The 13930-nt window shown below is 50.6% G+C and overlaps 1 protein-coding gene across 1 annotated transcript in view; it reads right to left on the reverse strand.

Annotated features, from left to right (window-relative positions):
- PLB1 (phospholipase B1) overlaps window positions 1-13930 on the reverse strand; it is a 99500-nt gene that overhangs the window by 80678 nt on the left and 4892 nt on the right. Inside the window, exons 4-13 of the mRNA XM_081796987.1 lie at window positions 11582-11622; window positions 10983-11026; window positions 8022-8112; window positions 7632-7683; window positions 5825-5911; window positions 3052-3114; window positions 2287-2366; window positions 1931-2006; window positions 892-987; window positions 449-463 (exon numbers count right to left, since the gene is read on the reverse strand). Coding sequence (XP_081653113.1) covers window positions 449-463; window positions 892-987; window positions 1931-2006; window positions 2287-2366; window positions 3052-3114; window positions 5825-5911; window positions 7632-7683; window positions 8022-8112; window positions 10983-11026; window positions 11582-11622 — 645 coding nt within the window. The remainder of the gene's footprint in view (window positions 1-448; window positions 464-891; window positions 988-1930; window positions 2007-2286; window positions 2367-3051; window positions 3115-5824; window positions 5912-7631; window positions 7684-8021; window positions 8113-10982; window positions 11027-11581; window positions 11623-13930) is intronic.

The following is a 13930-nucleotide window of genomic DNA, read 5'->3' on the forward strand; positions in this document are numbered from 1 at the left end:
AATGTCTGGCTGCTCTTTGTTATCTTAAGGCTGTACATACTGAGCTAAACAGAAGGAGCAGGTGACGGGGAAGTGAATCACGTGTGGTCTGAGTGGGGGTGGGGAGGATGGGGACTAATTTTCCTCCTCTTCCTTTTAAACCACTATCAGAATATCACTGAGGTCCTAGAGGGGACACCATGACTCCAACAGGCAGGCTCCAGGAGCCTGGAGGGAGGGAGCATCCCAGATGCACAGTGCTAAAGCCTCAGCGAGAACTTATGGAGCATGCGTGAACCCACCATAGTGCTCATGGTCTGGGCAGCCCCAGTGAGTCAAGAGGCATTCGTCCAGTGACCTGGGGGGTGGGTGGGGGCAACTCCAAGTACCCTCCCTCCCAGGAATGGATGTAGAGCGTGCGGATGGGGGTCATGTGGGCTGCCCTGGAGATTCTATCCTGAATAGTCACAAAAGCTAGGAGAGACTGAGGCCTCCTAAGTACCAGTATTGCTCTGAGTTCCATACACATATTTATTTACTCAACGCAATCCTGACAATCAGCCTAGAGGGAGAGAAAGTAACAGCCCTGACTTCACAGATGAGGAACCAAGGCACAGAGAGTGCAAATAACTTGCCCAAAGTCACACAGCTGGCCCGTTCCAGAGCCAGGACCTGCCTGGATCGAGTCCATGCTCTACCTTTGGGCAGCTCTGCTTCTAAGAACCTACCTCATGGGGCTCCCCAAGCCCGTGGGGGAAACTATCAAGAAAGTATAAGAGAATACCACAGCCCTTCTCCCCCAACACTGTATATACTAGGCTTGGGGAAGCCCAGCCAGGCTGGGGCTTCTGTGGAGGTGAGGGCGGGAGGGGGGAGGTTTGGTTCAGGCTCCTCACGGCAGCCCTCACTCACCGAAGGTGGGGTCTCGTAGAAGGCAGGCTGGAAAACCACCGCAAAGGACTCCTGTTCGTTGTACTTGCTGGAGGCCAGGAGACGGTCCCAGCTCTCCTGAAGAAGGGAGCAGAGAGGTGGGCACCCAGAGCACGAGCAAGACCCAGCCTGCCCCATCCCCCAACCAGGGAGCTCTGAGCGGCCCCAAGGTCAGGATCACCCATCTGCGCTGTTCAGAGTTAAATGTTGTTCGGAAGCTCCCCCTTATCTAGCACATCAGGGCCCTTTGATGAACTAAATCAGGTTTTCATTTTCCTCTGAAGCCCCAGCATCAGGCGATACATGAGATGGACCTGAAATATATTCTCTGGAAGCTCAAGAAGTACACGCCAGCCCGGCACATGCTAGAGCCCCGTGCTCTCCTCAAGGGCTGCGTTTTGTAAAGGGAGGAGCTGTTAGCCACTCCGAAAAGGTCATGTCCAAAGTGAGAAGAGCCATATACAGCTTCATGTGAGACTTGCTTCTTAAATAAAAACCATCACGGTAACACAGGTCAGGAGGAACTTGTGCTTTGAGCTGTTTGCTGACAGGGATGATGGTGTCCACTGAGCCACCCACGCTCCCTTGGATCCCTTCTCTAAACCAGAATGGCTCATCTTCTGGAATCCTGACTTGCCCTGGGGCTGTGGTCTAGGAAGGAAGCCCAGCCTGGGCAAAACCAGCTCACCAGCCACGGATGCATGGTGCAGGTGGTGATGGCAACCAAAAGCATTTCAGAATGAACCTGCGAAGTTCTTCTTGATCTTTGACTTTAGGTACCACGACCGCCCTCCCCCCGCAACCAGTGTTTAGTCCCCACTTCACAAAAGGAATACCAACGCATCGCTGGGAAGAGAATGCAGAGGGGCTCTCTTTGGTCCCTGACTCTCATCCTGAGTTCAGTGGAAGAAGTCCGACATTAAGGAGCTTGCTCCCTCCCTCCTTGTTCCTACCATCCCTGCTCTCCTCCAGAACCACCTGCCCCTGGGGGCCAACAGCCAGCCTCCCAGAGTGGCCTCACCTGATAGGACCACTGTGTCACCACCTTGGAAAGCTTCGAGGTCTCCCCTGAGTCCCTGCAGGGCTCTGCCGTGGGGCTGCTGGTTAAAACAAGCCAGAAATGAGAGTGTGGGTGCCATGTTGGCCATTCAGGCTGCCCATGGGGGAAGTAGGGTGCTGGGGGGGACCCTGGGAGTTGCTTAAGGAGTGTGGAAGGAGAAGTTGGAAGTCTTAGAGGTTCTGGAGAAGGAAGGAGGCACACATCGGGGAGAATAAAGGGTAGGGTCTCCCTCCCAGGACTGAAGCATGTGGAGTGCCCCACACTGTGCTTGACACACGGCGGTCAATGAACAGTTTCATTTCACTTTCCCTTTTTACCTGAGCTGAGTCCCTTGGTCCCAGGGAGAGACCATGAGAGTCTCAGAGAGATCCACCAGGTTCACAAATGCTTTGGGGACCTAGGAGGGGACAAGGGAAAAGATGAGCATTTGCGAGGTCACCACGGCTGCCCAGGGGCTTCTCTGGAACCCTGGGTTTGAGCCTTTTTGGCAACTGGTTGAACATGGCGGGCCTCTCCTTGGTTAAAAACCTCCTTTGGGAGGTGTTTGGTTGGGGTCTGTCCAAAGCGGCCAGCACAGCCAGCCCTGCCATTCACCATCTGTCACGGGGACAGGGCATCTCCCCACCCCAGTGTCAACAAGGGGAGCAAGTCCTCAGGGGCAGTGGGCCTTTTGGAAAAGCTGCCTCCCTGGGGAGCAAAGGGTGGGGGTGAGAGCTCCCCTGGGTTCTCAGAACTGCAGTGCTCATAAAGGTCACTTTAGAAAGGGAAGGCCCTGGGGCTGTCCCTGCCCCAGACTTAGAGGCTTCAGGGAAGAGGAGGGTCACTGAGACCCTAGGGAGGAACAGTGCTCTATCCCTTCTTCCTCCCCAGAAGCCTCACTCAGAAATGTCCTTCTCCCTTGCGTCTAGGTTTCCCTCCTGAGTCCATTTTCCTCATCTCAGTGGAGGGCCCCTTGAGAATAAACTGGCATCTGCCCCATCAACCCTTGGAAGGGCAGCTTCCGTTTCGCTGCCCAAGATGTAAGCAGGGAAGGGCAGCTCAGGGCCTGTGGTCCCCGGGCACTGGGGAGCTGCAAGTCTCACCTCCTGGTGCAGGTAGTCCAGAGCCCCAGCTAGCACATCCAGGCCTCCCGCCACGTGCCTCTGCTGGGAGAGGAGAAACGTGCTGAGCGCAGGTGGGGATGGGCACTTGGGTCTAAGGATGCGCAGGTTCCTGCCGGCCTGTCCCTTTCTCTCTCCAGCCCCTATCTGAGTCCTTAAGTCCAGAAGTAATTGGGTTCCCCTCCCCTTTGGACCTGATTTTCTTCAGAGCAAAGTGATTCCATTAGCCTTTGGGACTAAGTCTGGTCCCAGATTGTTGTCCATTATCTGACTTCCCCAACCCATCACTCACCAGGAAAAACCAGACTCTCCCAAATGGGAAGTTCCATGGCAGGGAAGGGCAAACCAAGGTCAGGGCCATTCTAAAGCTCACAAGGAGGGAGGGGACACCAGACTACTCCCAAAGGCTGATGGAATCAATTTTATCTGAAGAAAATCAGGCCCAAAGAAGGAAGACAATTAACCCCTGGATTTAAGGACCCAGATGGGTCTCAAAACTTCTACATGGCACTCTTTTATCAGACCTCCCCCTGTCACATGGGCCCAGGGGAAAGGGCTCAGGGAAAGAATCTGAGCCAGCTCCTGTTACTGAGGATTTCAAGACACCTCCTACCCACCCAATTCTTTGTTGGTCATGAAAATAAATAAACAAAGGAGAGGACCTCAAAAATCACCCTGGTTTACCTTTTCAGGGTAAAAAAAAAAAAAAACTAATAAATTTTACAACAAGGCAAACTCCTAAGCAGCCTGCAAACCCGCTGTCCCCTGAGGCGACTTGGCTCAGACAGGATGACATGGGAGGCTGAGTTCCCTTTCTGTCTCCTGGGGGGACACAGGTAGGGACTCTGGAGACAGCTGTCCATAACTGGAGCTGGAAGAGCCCTGAAGGGCAGCTCCTACTCCCGCCTCCCTGCTTTGAGCAAAGGTATCCTCTCAAGGCTGGTTCAGCCTGCTCTGTTGCCATAGCCAGAAATAGTCTTTTGTCTGTTTCCTGCAGTCTAAGTGAGTCTCTCCCTGAGCATGACATTCAGCATCGCACTTTCCCTTCTGAGGCGTCTTGGGAACTCTGCCTAGCAAGGTCCTTGCTGCCCATCTTTACCACATTCAGGGCATCCGTCTTCCCTAGGGACCCCGGGGGATCCCTGTGTGGTTTGACCCTGATGGCAAGCCCTGCTGTAGAAACTCCTTAGTCGGGGTGGTGGCAAAACAATAGTTTATCTTTGACTTTGATGTTTTAGTTTAAAGGCAAAAGCATTTGTGTATTGTTTGTCCAACTGAAAATAAAATTGAATAGTGCGTAATGGATATGTACACACAGAAATGCGCTGTGTAGGCAAGAATGCTTAAAGGCATACATACATGAAAGAACACAAGAATCCACATAGGAATGCTTGAATGGAAGTAATGTGTATTTATCTTTAAGGAATCATGAATGAGTGTAAGCATCAATGAATGCATTCAAACATTTTTAAAAAATCAAACAAATGCTAGCATAAACAAACTCATTACACATACAATAGCACATGCCTGCAGGTAAGAAGAGAGGATGGATCTGTGCATGACTGGGTAACTTATGGCTGGCTGGCTGGCTGGCTGGCTGGATGGATGGATGGATGAGTGGATATGCAGGGGAATGCAGCAATGCCTAGATGCTCGTTTGAGCACTTCAATGCATGAATGCATAAATTCATGAATAAACGTTGGTGTGTATAATGACCAGAGCAGAGAATAAACAGGGCATGGAAATTTCACTTGGTGCTGGAGAAAACGGGGAGTAAAGTAGAAAAATTAGGCTTCAAGATCTATGTGCTACAAACCCAGGAGATCTGCAGGAATACTGTTCCACAAAAGCTGGTCAGGGAAGGTGGGCCTCCATCAGCATTCTCCCAGGGCCCAACATCAGTAATGGAAGGGGAGGGTTGATGGTGGGCTAGGAGTCAGTGGGAGCGTAGGGCATTTGAAGGAAGGCAAGAGCATGTGTTGTGGGAGAGGGGCCACAGGAAAGAGGACAGCACCTCAAGAAACCCCATCCATGCCTGTGTCATGGTCTGGTGGCAGCCCTGGGAGGTGGCTGAGCGAAGAGTGGGCAGGTAATTGGTCTGCCACCAGGGGCTTACGTGCCTAAGGTTCAGCTCCTGAAGAAGAGTCTGTGAGCCATTTAGGTCACCATAGCCTGGGTATGTAAACCACTCCTTAGACTTTCAATTGATCTTAACTGGGACTAATCTCCAATAAAGACTTAAATCATAGATAGTCACCTACATTAATAGAAAGCACAGCCACACGTTTCATGTCCCATTCCCAGGAATGCCAAAGAGCCCGGAAGTTACAGTTTACCTATATAAACACTAGCTTCCCCTTACCACGAGAGGCCATGGGCCAACAGGTGATAAGAGCACACATATCCTGCTTTATTTCCCAAATTCAGCACTTAAATACAATCAGAGCCACAAGAGACAAATGATTTTTAACTAGGAAGCTGATTTTCCTTAGTCACAGAATAAACATTGACTCAGCCTCTCTACACCTCAATTTCCTTTTCCTGATATGAAGGATGGTACGTTAAAAACATTCCTTCTGTATATGGCTCCTCGAGCCCTTAGATATTGACACCCGTTAATTATCTGTTTGCCCAAGTTCTCAAACAGCTACCACCGGGCCCAGCCTGACAGGTGTAGACCAGGTGGGCTTAGGGTCGTTCCCACTGCCCTCATCCCCACACCAACAACCCTCTGTCTCCCAGCCTGCGGTTTACCTGTTGGGTGGAGGGACAGAGGTGATCCCGGCTTGAGTTACGGAAAAACACATTGATGAGCTTCCAGTCATTTTGAAAATCAAATTGCTGGGGGAAAAAAAAAAAAGGACAAGAGCATAAAAAGAGAGAGTGGTGAGACCTGGCATCAAAAGAACTGTTTTCAAGTTGTTCGATCTTATGACCCATACCCATAAAATCATATTTATGATTTTTTTTTCAAAAGAAGTACATGATAGGAATCTACTGCTGTATAACTGTCCTAGAAGACAATTTGGCAAAATGTATCAAAAGCTAGTTTTTAAGGGCATACCCCTTGATCTAATAATTCCATTCCCCAGCATGTATTTTAAGGAAACAAGGATACATGAGAGATTTAGTTGCAATGATGAAGACTTGTTTATAAATGTGAAAAATTGGAAACAACATAAATGTCCAAAATAGGGGAGTGCTGTGTAGATTGTGGGACACTCGGAAGACGTAGCCGTTAAAAGGATGTTGGAAAATGTAATTATTGTCATGGGAAATAGTACACGGAGAAAAGCAGGTTATAAAAAGTATCTACATCTAGTAACATGCCTGTTTAATAAAACACATACAGATATCTGTGCTTAGAAAAAACATGGAAGGGAATATATACCAAGTTGTTAACAGTAATGATCTCTGGGTATCAGGTTGAAGGATGATTTTAGTATTCCTTTGGTTTATCTGTGTTTTCTGATTTTTCTCTAATGAACATGTACGAATTGCAGAACAAAAAATAAACCTTCATTTTGTTTTTTAAGAGGCAACACGATACACTCGAGGAACCCTGGACTGTGGCTCAGGCACTTTAGATGTTAGCTCTAACTAGCTGTGTGGACTTGGGCAGACTTCTGGGGACTTCAGTCTCTTCATCTGTAAAATTACGGGATTGGGTTCAGGATCTCCTAGCCATTCTCCAGAAGGTTATGACTATTCCAGAAATTCTGGAATTCTCCCAATACTGCACCTGTCACTGTTCCTGTAGAACCTGGAGTGAGCTGGCTTTAATCCCCGAATTCTCTAATGAATGCACAGCTGGCTGAGACAGCAGGGGTCTAGACTCAGGGCCTGGGCACAGCCAGCTGGGAAGCAAGATTTGCCTCGATTTGGTACTTGTCCATAAGGAGGGCACAAAAGATCAGAGGATGCTTATTGCAAACTCATAGGAATTACCCAGTAAAGAGTATCTGAACTGGTAGGAGAACAGGTACCAAGACCTCAGCCTGTATGTTATATCACTTCCACCTAAGAACCAAAACGAATATGGTAATAACAGCAATCATCACCCCAATGACATTTACAACTACAGGCTTTCAATGAGCAATGCTTCTGTGCCAGGCACATCTGACACCCCCATTGAATCCTCCCTAAGCCTGTGTTGCAGGCTCTTTTATTACGCCCATTTCATAAATGGGGGAACTGAGGCTTGGAGCGGTTAAGTGCCTTACCCAACAACACACAGCCAATAGGCCGAGAATTCAGGATTCGTACTCAAACCGTCTCCCCCTGGAACCCAAGCTCTCAACTCTCTCCCTAAGTGTGAAGTCATTTTTATCTACTGACGTTGGGCAGCACTACGCTGTGAACGTAAGGAGTGGCCCTGTGTTTTAATGGACTCCAAAGACTCGCCACGGGAAGGGCATCTTTGGAGGGTCCTGGCCGCGATGCTTGCTGGGTTCAGGGCACGGTGGCAACAGGGACCATGCACCCCCCCGCCCCGGTGCGTTTGGCCTGATCGCCTCGAGCAGACACGGGGAGCCCCAACCTCGGTGAGACGGGTCCTCACCTGGTCCTCCTTCATGCTCCTCACCAGTTCTTCTGTCTGCGCCTGCCAGTCTCTGCACAGAGGGAGGGGGCAGAGAGAAAAACCAGTTGGCTTGAACTTTGCTGAGGGCCAGGAGCTTGCCCCTGGCCCCAGCACAGGTGCCAGTCTCAGAGCCTGAGGCCACGCTGCTCCGCCCCTGGCTTCTGCAGGGCAGACACGGACCTGATTCTTAAAACGAGGCCCATCAGGCAGACTGAAATCCATGCAGGAGACGCATTTTGACTTTGATCTAATACAGACCTTTCTTTCGAAGCCTCTTTGACTTTGCCCACACCCCACCCCGCACCCCGCCCAGGTGCCCGAGACGGGCAGGAGGACGCGGCCCCAGAGAAAGCCAGAAGTGGGACTTACTCAACACCAGGGTGGGGTACCACTCTCTTCCCAGGAACACACAGGGGCCTCAGAACAGAGGGGTTGAAATATCTGATGACGTCTGAAAGGACTAAAGAGAGAGCTGCTTTGAGGCTGTGGTCCTGCCAGCTGGAGGGGATCCATGAAGGCTGATGCCCATGGGCTGAGCCGCGAGGGTGGCCGCGCCCTTCACACCCTTCACAACCACCATCGACTATGAGGTCAGCCTGAGTGGGCCGCTGGAAGTGAATGGAGCTAAAAGCCAGCATCTGTCAAGTGCTAGGCCAAGCCAGTGCTGAGTACCCTACATGCGTGAAGGGGAAACTGAGTCTGGGAGAAGCGGAGCAAGCTACTCAAGGTCTCACGGTAAACTGAAGCTGCTGGGATTTGAACCAGGGCTTTTAAACATCAAACTTTTCACTGTCGTGTGCCATCGACTCATTAGGGAAAGTGTGCTGGGACAGGGACCTGGGGAGGCTGCCTCCCAGCCCCCCTTCCTCCTCTTGAGAGTGACAGCAGGGCGGGAAATCTCCAGGGAACATACGTCCCAGAGCTGACAGCCAGAGGACCGCTAAAAATAGTGCTGTCAGGAGCAGTTAAGTTGTGTCTTGCTCCCGAGAGAGGAGAGGGCAGAGCCTGGAGAGTGTCAGTGAGGGAGATGCCTCCCCCCACCCGGGTCCCCCTCTCCCGTTGTCCCCATGCAGAAGCGCCTGGGGCTCTGTGGGAGCACACAGCTGGCACTGGGTGGCAGGAAGTCAGGAGACCAGCCTCTTGGCTTTGTCCGCCTGGGTGGCCACCTAGGTCACATGTGACTCGGGCTTGGTCCTCAACCCCAACTAATGAGCTTCCTTTTCTGAGTCCTGACAACTTGAAGGAGGAGCCCCTTCCCACATGTGGGGAGAAAACAGGAAGTTCGGAGGCCAGCTGCAGACGACAGGGACGGTGTGTGCACCTGCGTGTGAGTGTGCGTGCGAGTGGGTGGCTGGGGATGGAAGACACTTTCCCTCCTTCACTGCAGGAGAGTCTGTGAGAGCAAATGACAAAACATGATACCTGGTGCTAGGTCTTTGAAAGAGCTTTCCAAAGTAGAAGTACTTGCACTGTATTACTCCTTTGTGATCAGACGTGACCGTGGAGCTTTTCACGTAAATCTTCCTGTCATTTTGTTTTAGGCCTGCTGTGAACCTCGTCTGTCCTTGCTACCTCTCTCTTGGTTTCCAGTGGGGTCAGAACAAAAAGCACAGGCTGCGGGCACCTGCGTTCAAAGGGACTCTGCCACATACTGATCGTGTAACTTTGGGAAAGTCTGTGTACCTCCCCAAGACTCAGTTTTCCCATCTGCAAAATGGCCATGGTGGGCGAGGGCATGACTAGATTTGAAGAGCTCGGAGGTTTTGGGATTGAAGGACAGGTGGGCTAAGCCAGATGAAGTTGGGGCCAAGCCCAACATACCACTGCACTGGCCTGGATGTCCCTGGAGCTCCTTCTGCTCGGCAGACCCGTTTCCCCTCTGCTGGCTCGGCCACCCACCTGAGCTCCCGGGTCTCCACTCCTCCCCACTTTCCCTATGCAGTAGGTAGGCTGGATGTACCAGCAGCTACAGGTGAGTTCTGCCTTTGGGGACAGTCAGGTGCAAAATCTGCTCTCACCGCCCTGCCTTCTGCGGCAGCACTGGCCAGTGGGACTCCTGGTCACTCTGTCGAACGAAGGGCAGTTGGGACTTGTTACTACGTGGGTAAGGGACCAAACAGTAGCGACAAGTTGAGAAATCAGGCAAAGCAGCAGCTGTATTTATGCTTCAGAGGCTAAACTATATCCCATCTTCCCAAACCCCCCAAATCCACCACTACATTTTTTTCCCTACCATTTAAAGGTCAATAGGGCCAAACTGAGGCAGAGCTGTGACAGTCACTGAGTCAGTGGGAGCCTCCTCTTTTGGAACGCTTTGACCTTCTGCAAGGGGATCCTCCAGCCATTTGGGCCCCCAGTATCCCCTCACCTGTCAATCGGACCCTGGAGGGCTGGACACCAGGCCCCAACCTTCCCTGCTGGATGATGAGGGCTGAAAGGACGGGCCGTATCTTAGGCATCCCTGTCCTCTGCCGAGAACCTAATAATCCCCAGGCCCTTGGAGGAATTCGCTGGCTGGATTGACAGGGCACTACCTTCCTTCCTTGTCATAGTACCCGCTGGGGTGTCAGCTCCAGAGGTTTTCTGCTCTAATTAGGAAGTGAAAGGTGGTTTCCTTGTTCTTGACTTGTGAGCAGGAAGCATAGGCAACTAACATCCCGCGAGGCTAATTAAGCTGGCATGAGGGACTCGGGGGCTTCCAAATGACTTAATACAGTTGTAAGGGACCTCAGAGAGTAAATGAAAACAGCCAGGCCACAGATTGCATATTCATAAGCACACGCAGATGTAAAAAGGCCAACATGTTAACAATGACCATCTCTGGGTAGTGGGATTGCAGTTAATTTTTATTTTCTTCTTTTCATTGTCCTGAACCCAACTGACATATTTATTTTACAAGTAAGGGAGTTACTGCAAAATGAAATGGGCTGAAAACGAGACCTGGATCTTCTTGGTGTAGGGAGAAGGGAGTGAGAATGGTGGACCCTTTCCCTCGAGGAAGTGCTAGCAGTCCAGCCCTGTGGTCCTGGGGGAGAAGGAGCTTCAGGACTCTGCTGCCCCTCATGTCTCCGCCGGGTCCCTTAACCTAATGCCTCCTGGCTTCTCTTTGCTCAGAGACCCTCAGACACAGTTCTCACACCCCCCACCTTTTAGGGCATGTGACTTGCCATACCCTGGCTCCTCATCTGTGCTCTCAGAATGCCTCCCTACTCTCCTCAGGCTCCATGAGGAAGTGGCCACTAGGGTACACTCTCTTCACTAACCGAAATGTTGCTGTGTTGGGAGGGATAGGGACAGTCTGGAATCTGGCCGTGAAGACATAGGACTCACCTGTCACCACTTCTATGCACGTCTGCTGTGGCCCTCGGTCAGTCCTGCAGGTAGAAGCAAACACGCAAGCATCAGACTGCATTTGTCAACATTTTCCCTCAACTGCTGTGGTCTCGTTCATAACAAGCTGCGGCTCAGCGTTGCTCTGGTTCTGGATTTATCCTTCCTGGAGCTAGAGACACACTGCAGATGGCTATGGAGCCACCAAAATGGGGTGAACAGCTTTGTTGGACCCTCCTCTAGTCTGGTCCAAAGCTGGAAAGGGATGCAGCCCCCAGAGTAGAAGGAGTCCAACCATGCCTGCTTCCCCACATAGCAGAGCAAGGAGACGGTGGGAAGCAAGAACGAAGTACTCAGCCCTTCCCACGTTTCTTCCCTAGTCACCCAGAGGACCCAGGGGGCTTTGTGGGCACAGGAGTGTTGGACTGGGAGGCAGGAGGTTTTGTTCTTGTCCTTGTTCAGCCACCTACTCCCAAGGGCACCTGGAGCAAACCATTTCCGCCCCCCAACCCTTGGGTTTCCCCATCAGTGAAGCCAAGAGCTGAGACCTATGCAAGGCTCCTCTCAGCTTGAGGGCTCTGTGGTTCCAGGGTAGTTACCGTTTTTGCTTCTCCAGGTCGACGGTCCCTGAGTCTGGAGGCTGGAAAAGATAGGAGGCATGAACAACCCAGCCAAGGAAGGCGGCAGAGCCTGTCCTTGGGAGACTCCAGCTGCCAGTCAGACACCCCCTCCCACCAGCAAAAGGGAGCCCACGGGTCCAGAGAAAGGCGAGCCTGCTCACGAATGTCAAGCTTCCTTGGCAGCTTGTGGGTCAGAACTCAGAGCACCTGAAGGTGTGAATGTTTTCTTCAGAACCGGAGACAGGGACAGGAGAGCATAGATTTAAATGCGTCTATGTAGACTGTTAACCTCTCCTTAGACACAAAAGGGATTGTTTTATTGTGTGACTGTTCTAATCTGAAATTTTGTTTATTGCCGGTCTCCCCAGACTCAAAAGTGTAAGTGCCACGAGGGCAGGAGTTTGTGCCCGTTTTGTTCTGGACTGTATTCCTTCTACCTAGGACGGCGCCTGACACATCCTAAGTATTCGATCAATATTTGTTGGCTAAATATTTTTTGAATGGACAAAGTAAGTTTCTGATTTTCCTCTTGGTAAAATGCTGGACAACACAGGACACGGTCTGCCAAAGAGGCTCCCTGGCTGGAGGACTGAGGCGGGACCCTGGGAGGCACCGGGGAGTTGTGTCCTCTGCAGGGTCCCAGGGAACTTAGGAATTGTGCCCAATGTATATAGAAAGTACTCGGTACGTGTTAGCTATTGTCAGTAGTAGTATTTTCACAGGTCCTGACACAAATTTTCTCTCTCAGAATTCCTCAAAGACAGTGTCTCCAGGTGTGGTGACAGGTGACAGTTGTACCCACACTGCCTACACCCAGTCTGCTGCTACTTCTCTTTAAAGAGCCTGTCTGTCCTTAACCACCCAGCTCAAATGACAACCAGTCTATAAAACTGGGTCACCCCTCTGGAGCCTTCTTGGGAGGGCAGGCTGACCGCAACCTCCCTCTGAGTGGGATGGAGACTTTTACTCCTCAGTAAGGAGTTTGAAAGGCAAAATTTCCCAGGGAAAGGCAGCAAGTTAAACAAAAATCCCACGACAGTGCTAGTCAGGAATCGGAAGCCAGGATGGCAGGCAGGTGAAGTCTGGAGGGAAGGCGGCTCCTGGGCTGAGGCAAAGTGGACAGCCTGTGCCCAACCAAAGGGGATCTGAATGATAGCAGAGCTCTTGCCTAGAACAAGCTTGTTGGGGCTGGTGAGGGGAAGGAAAGGGAGAGAACAAGAGGAACAAGGTGGGGGTGGGGCCGGCGAAGAGCTCAGTGAGGAGTTCCAGAAAGGGAAGGCTGGGACAAACCCAGCAAACTCCTATGTCTCCATCTTGCCTGCGGCAGCCATATTCTTCCTTGGCTGAATGCATGATGGCGCTAGAGATGCAAACCTAATTAAGACACAAACCCTGTCTTCAAGGAAGTTGAGACAGTGGATTGTAACTTCCCTGGCATGGAAAATGTCTAGAACTCTTAGGTAGGCAAACAAAGCAAAGTAAAAAACAAATCACAGATAGTATGTTGCAGTATAACCCTATTTTGGTTACTCTCTCTCTCTCTCACTGTATGTAGTGTGTGTGTGTGTGTGTGTGTGTGTGTGTGTGTGTGTGTGTGTGTGTATTGGGGCAGAATAGGTGATCAAATGAAACCCTCAATTTTTTATTCTATGTACATGTGTTTTATTTGATTTTTTTCTTATAGTGAACATGCATCACGTATGTTAGCTTGCAAATCATTTTTACAAACATTTGCAAATCTGATCTTTAACGTTCGGTGAGGAAAAGCTTGTCCAGAGCAATTCAATAAACACGGGCTATAGGCACAGGTAAGAAAGATTGTGCCTTGGTGACAGAAAGCTCCAGGAACTCGAAAGAAAAAAAAAGTACCAGCATTATGAACTCTTTTCTTTCTTTTGAAGATTTTATTTATTTATTCATGAGAGACACAGAGAGAGAGAGAGGCAGAGGGAGAAGCAGGCTCCCAAGGAGCAGGGAGCCCGATGCGGGACTCGATCCCAGGACCCTGGGATCATGACCTGAGCCGAAGGCAGACGCTTAACGACTGAGCCACCCAGGCGTCCCTGAACTCTTTTCTTTCTAAATTCACTGCTTTCCAGGATTTTTCCCGGACCTGATAAACCAGGCTAAATTCACCACCACATATATATATATATACAATGGAATATTATGCAGCCATCAAAAGGAATGAGATCTTGCCATTTGCAACGACGTGGATGGAACTGGAGTGTATTATGTTGAGTGAAATAAGTCAAACAGAGAAAGACATGTATCATATGATCTCACTGATATGAGGAATTCTTAATCGCAGGAAACAAACTGAGTGTT

Source organism: Leptonychotes weddellii, chromosome 10 (genome assembly GCF_054177405.1).
Source record: "Leptonychotes weddellii isolate Sample4059 chromosome 10, ASM5417740v2, whole genome shotgun sequence".
NCBI classification, from domain to species: Eukaryota; Metazoa; Chordata; class Mammalia; order Carnivora; family Phocidae; genus Leptonychotes; species Leptonychotes weddellii.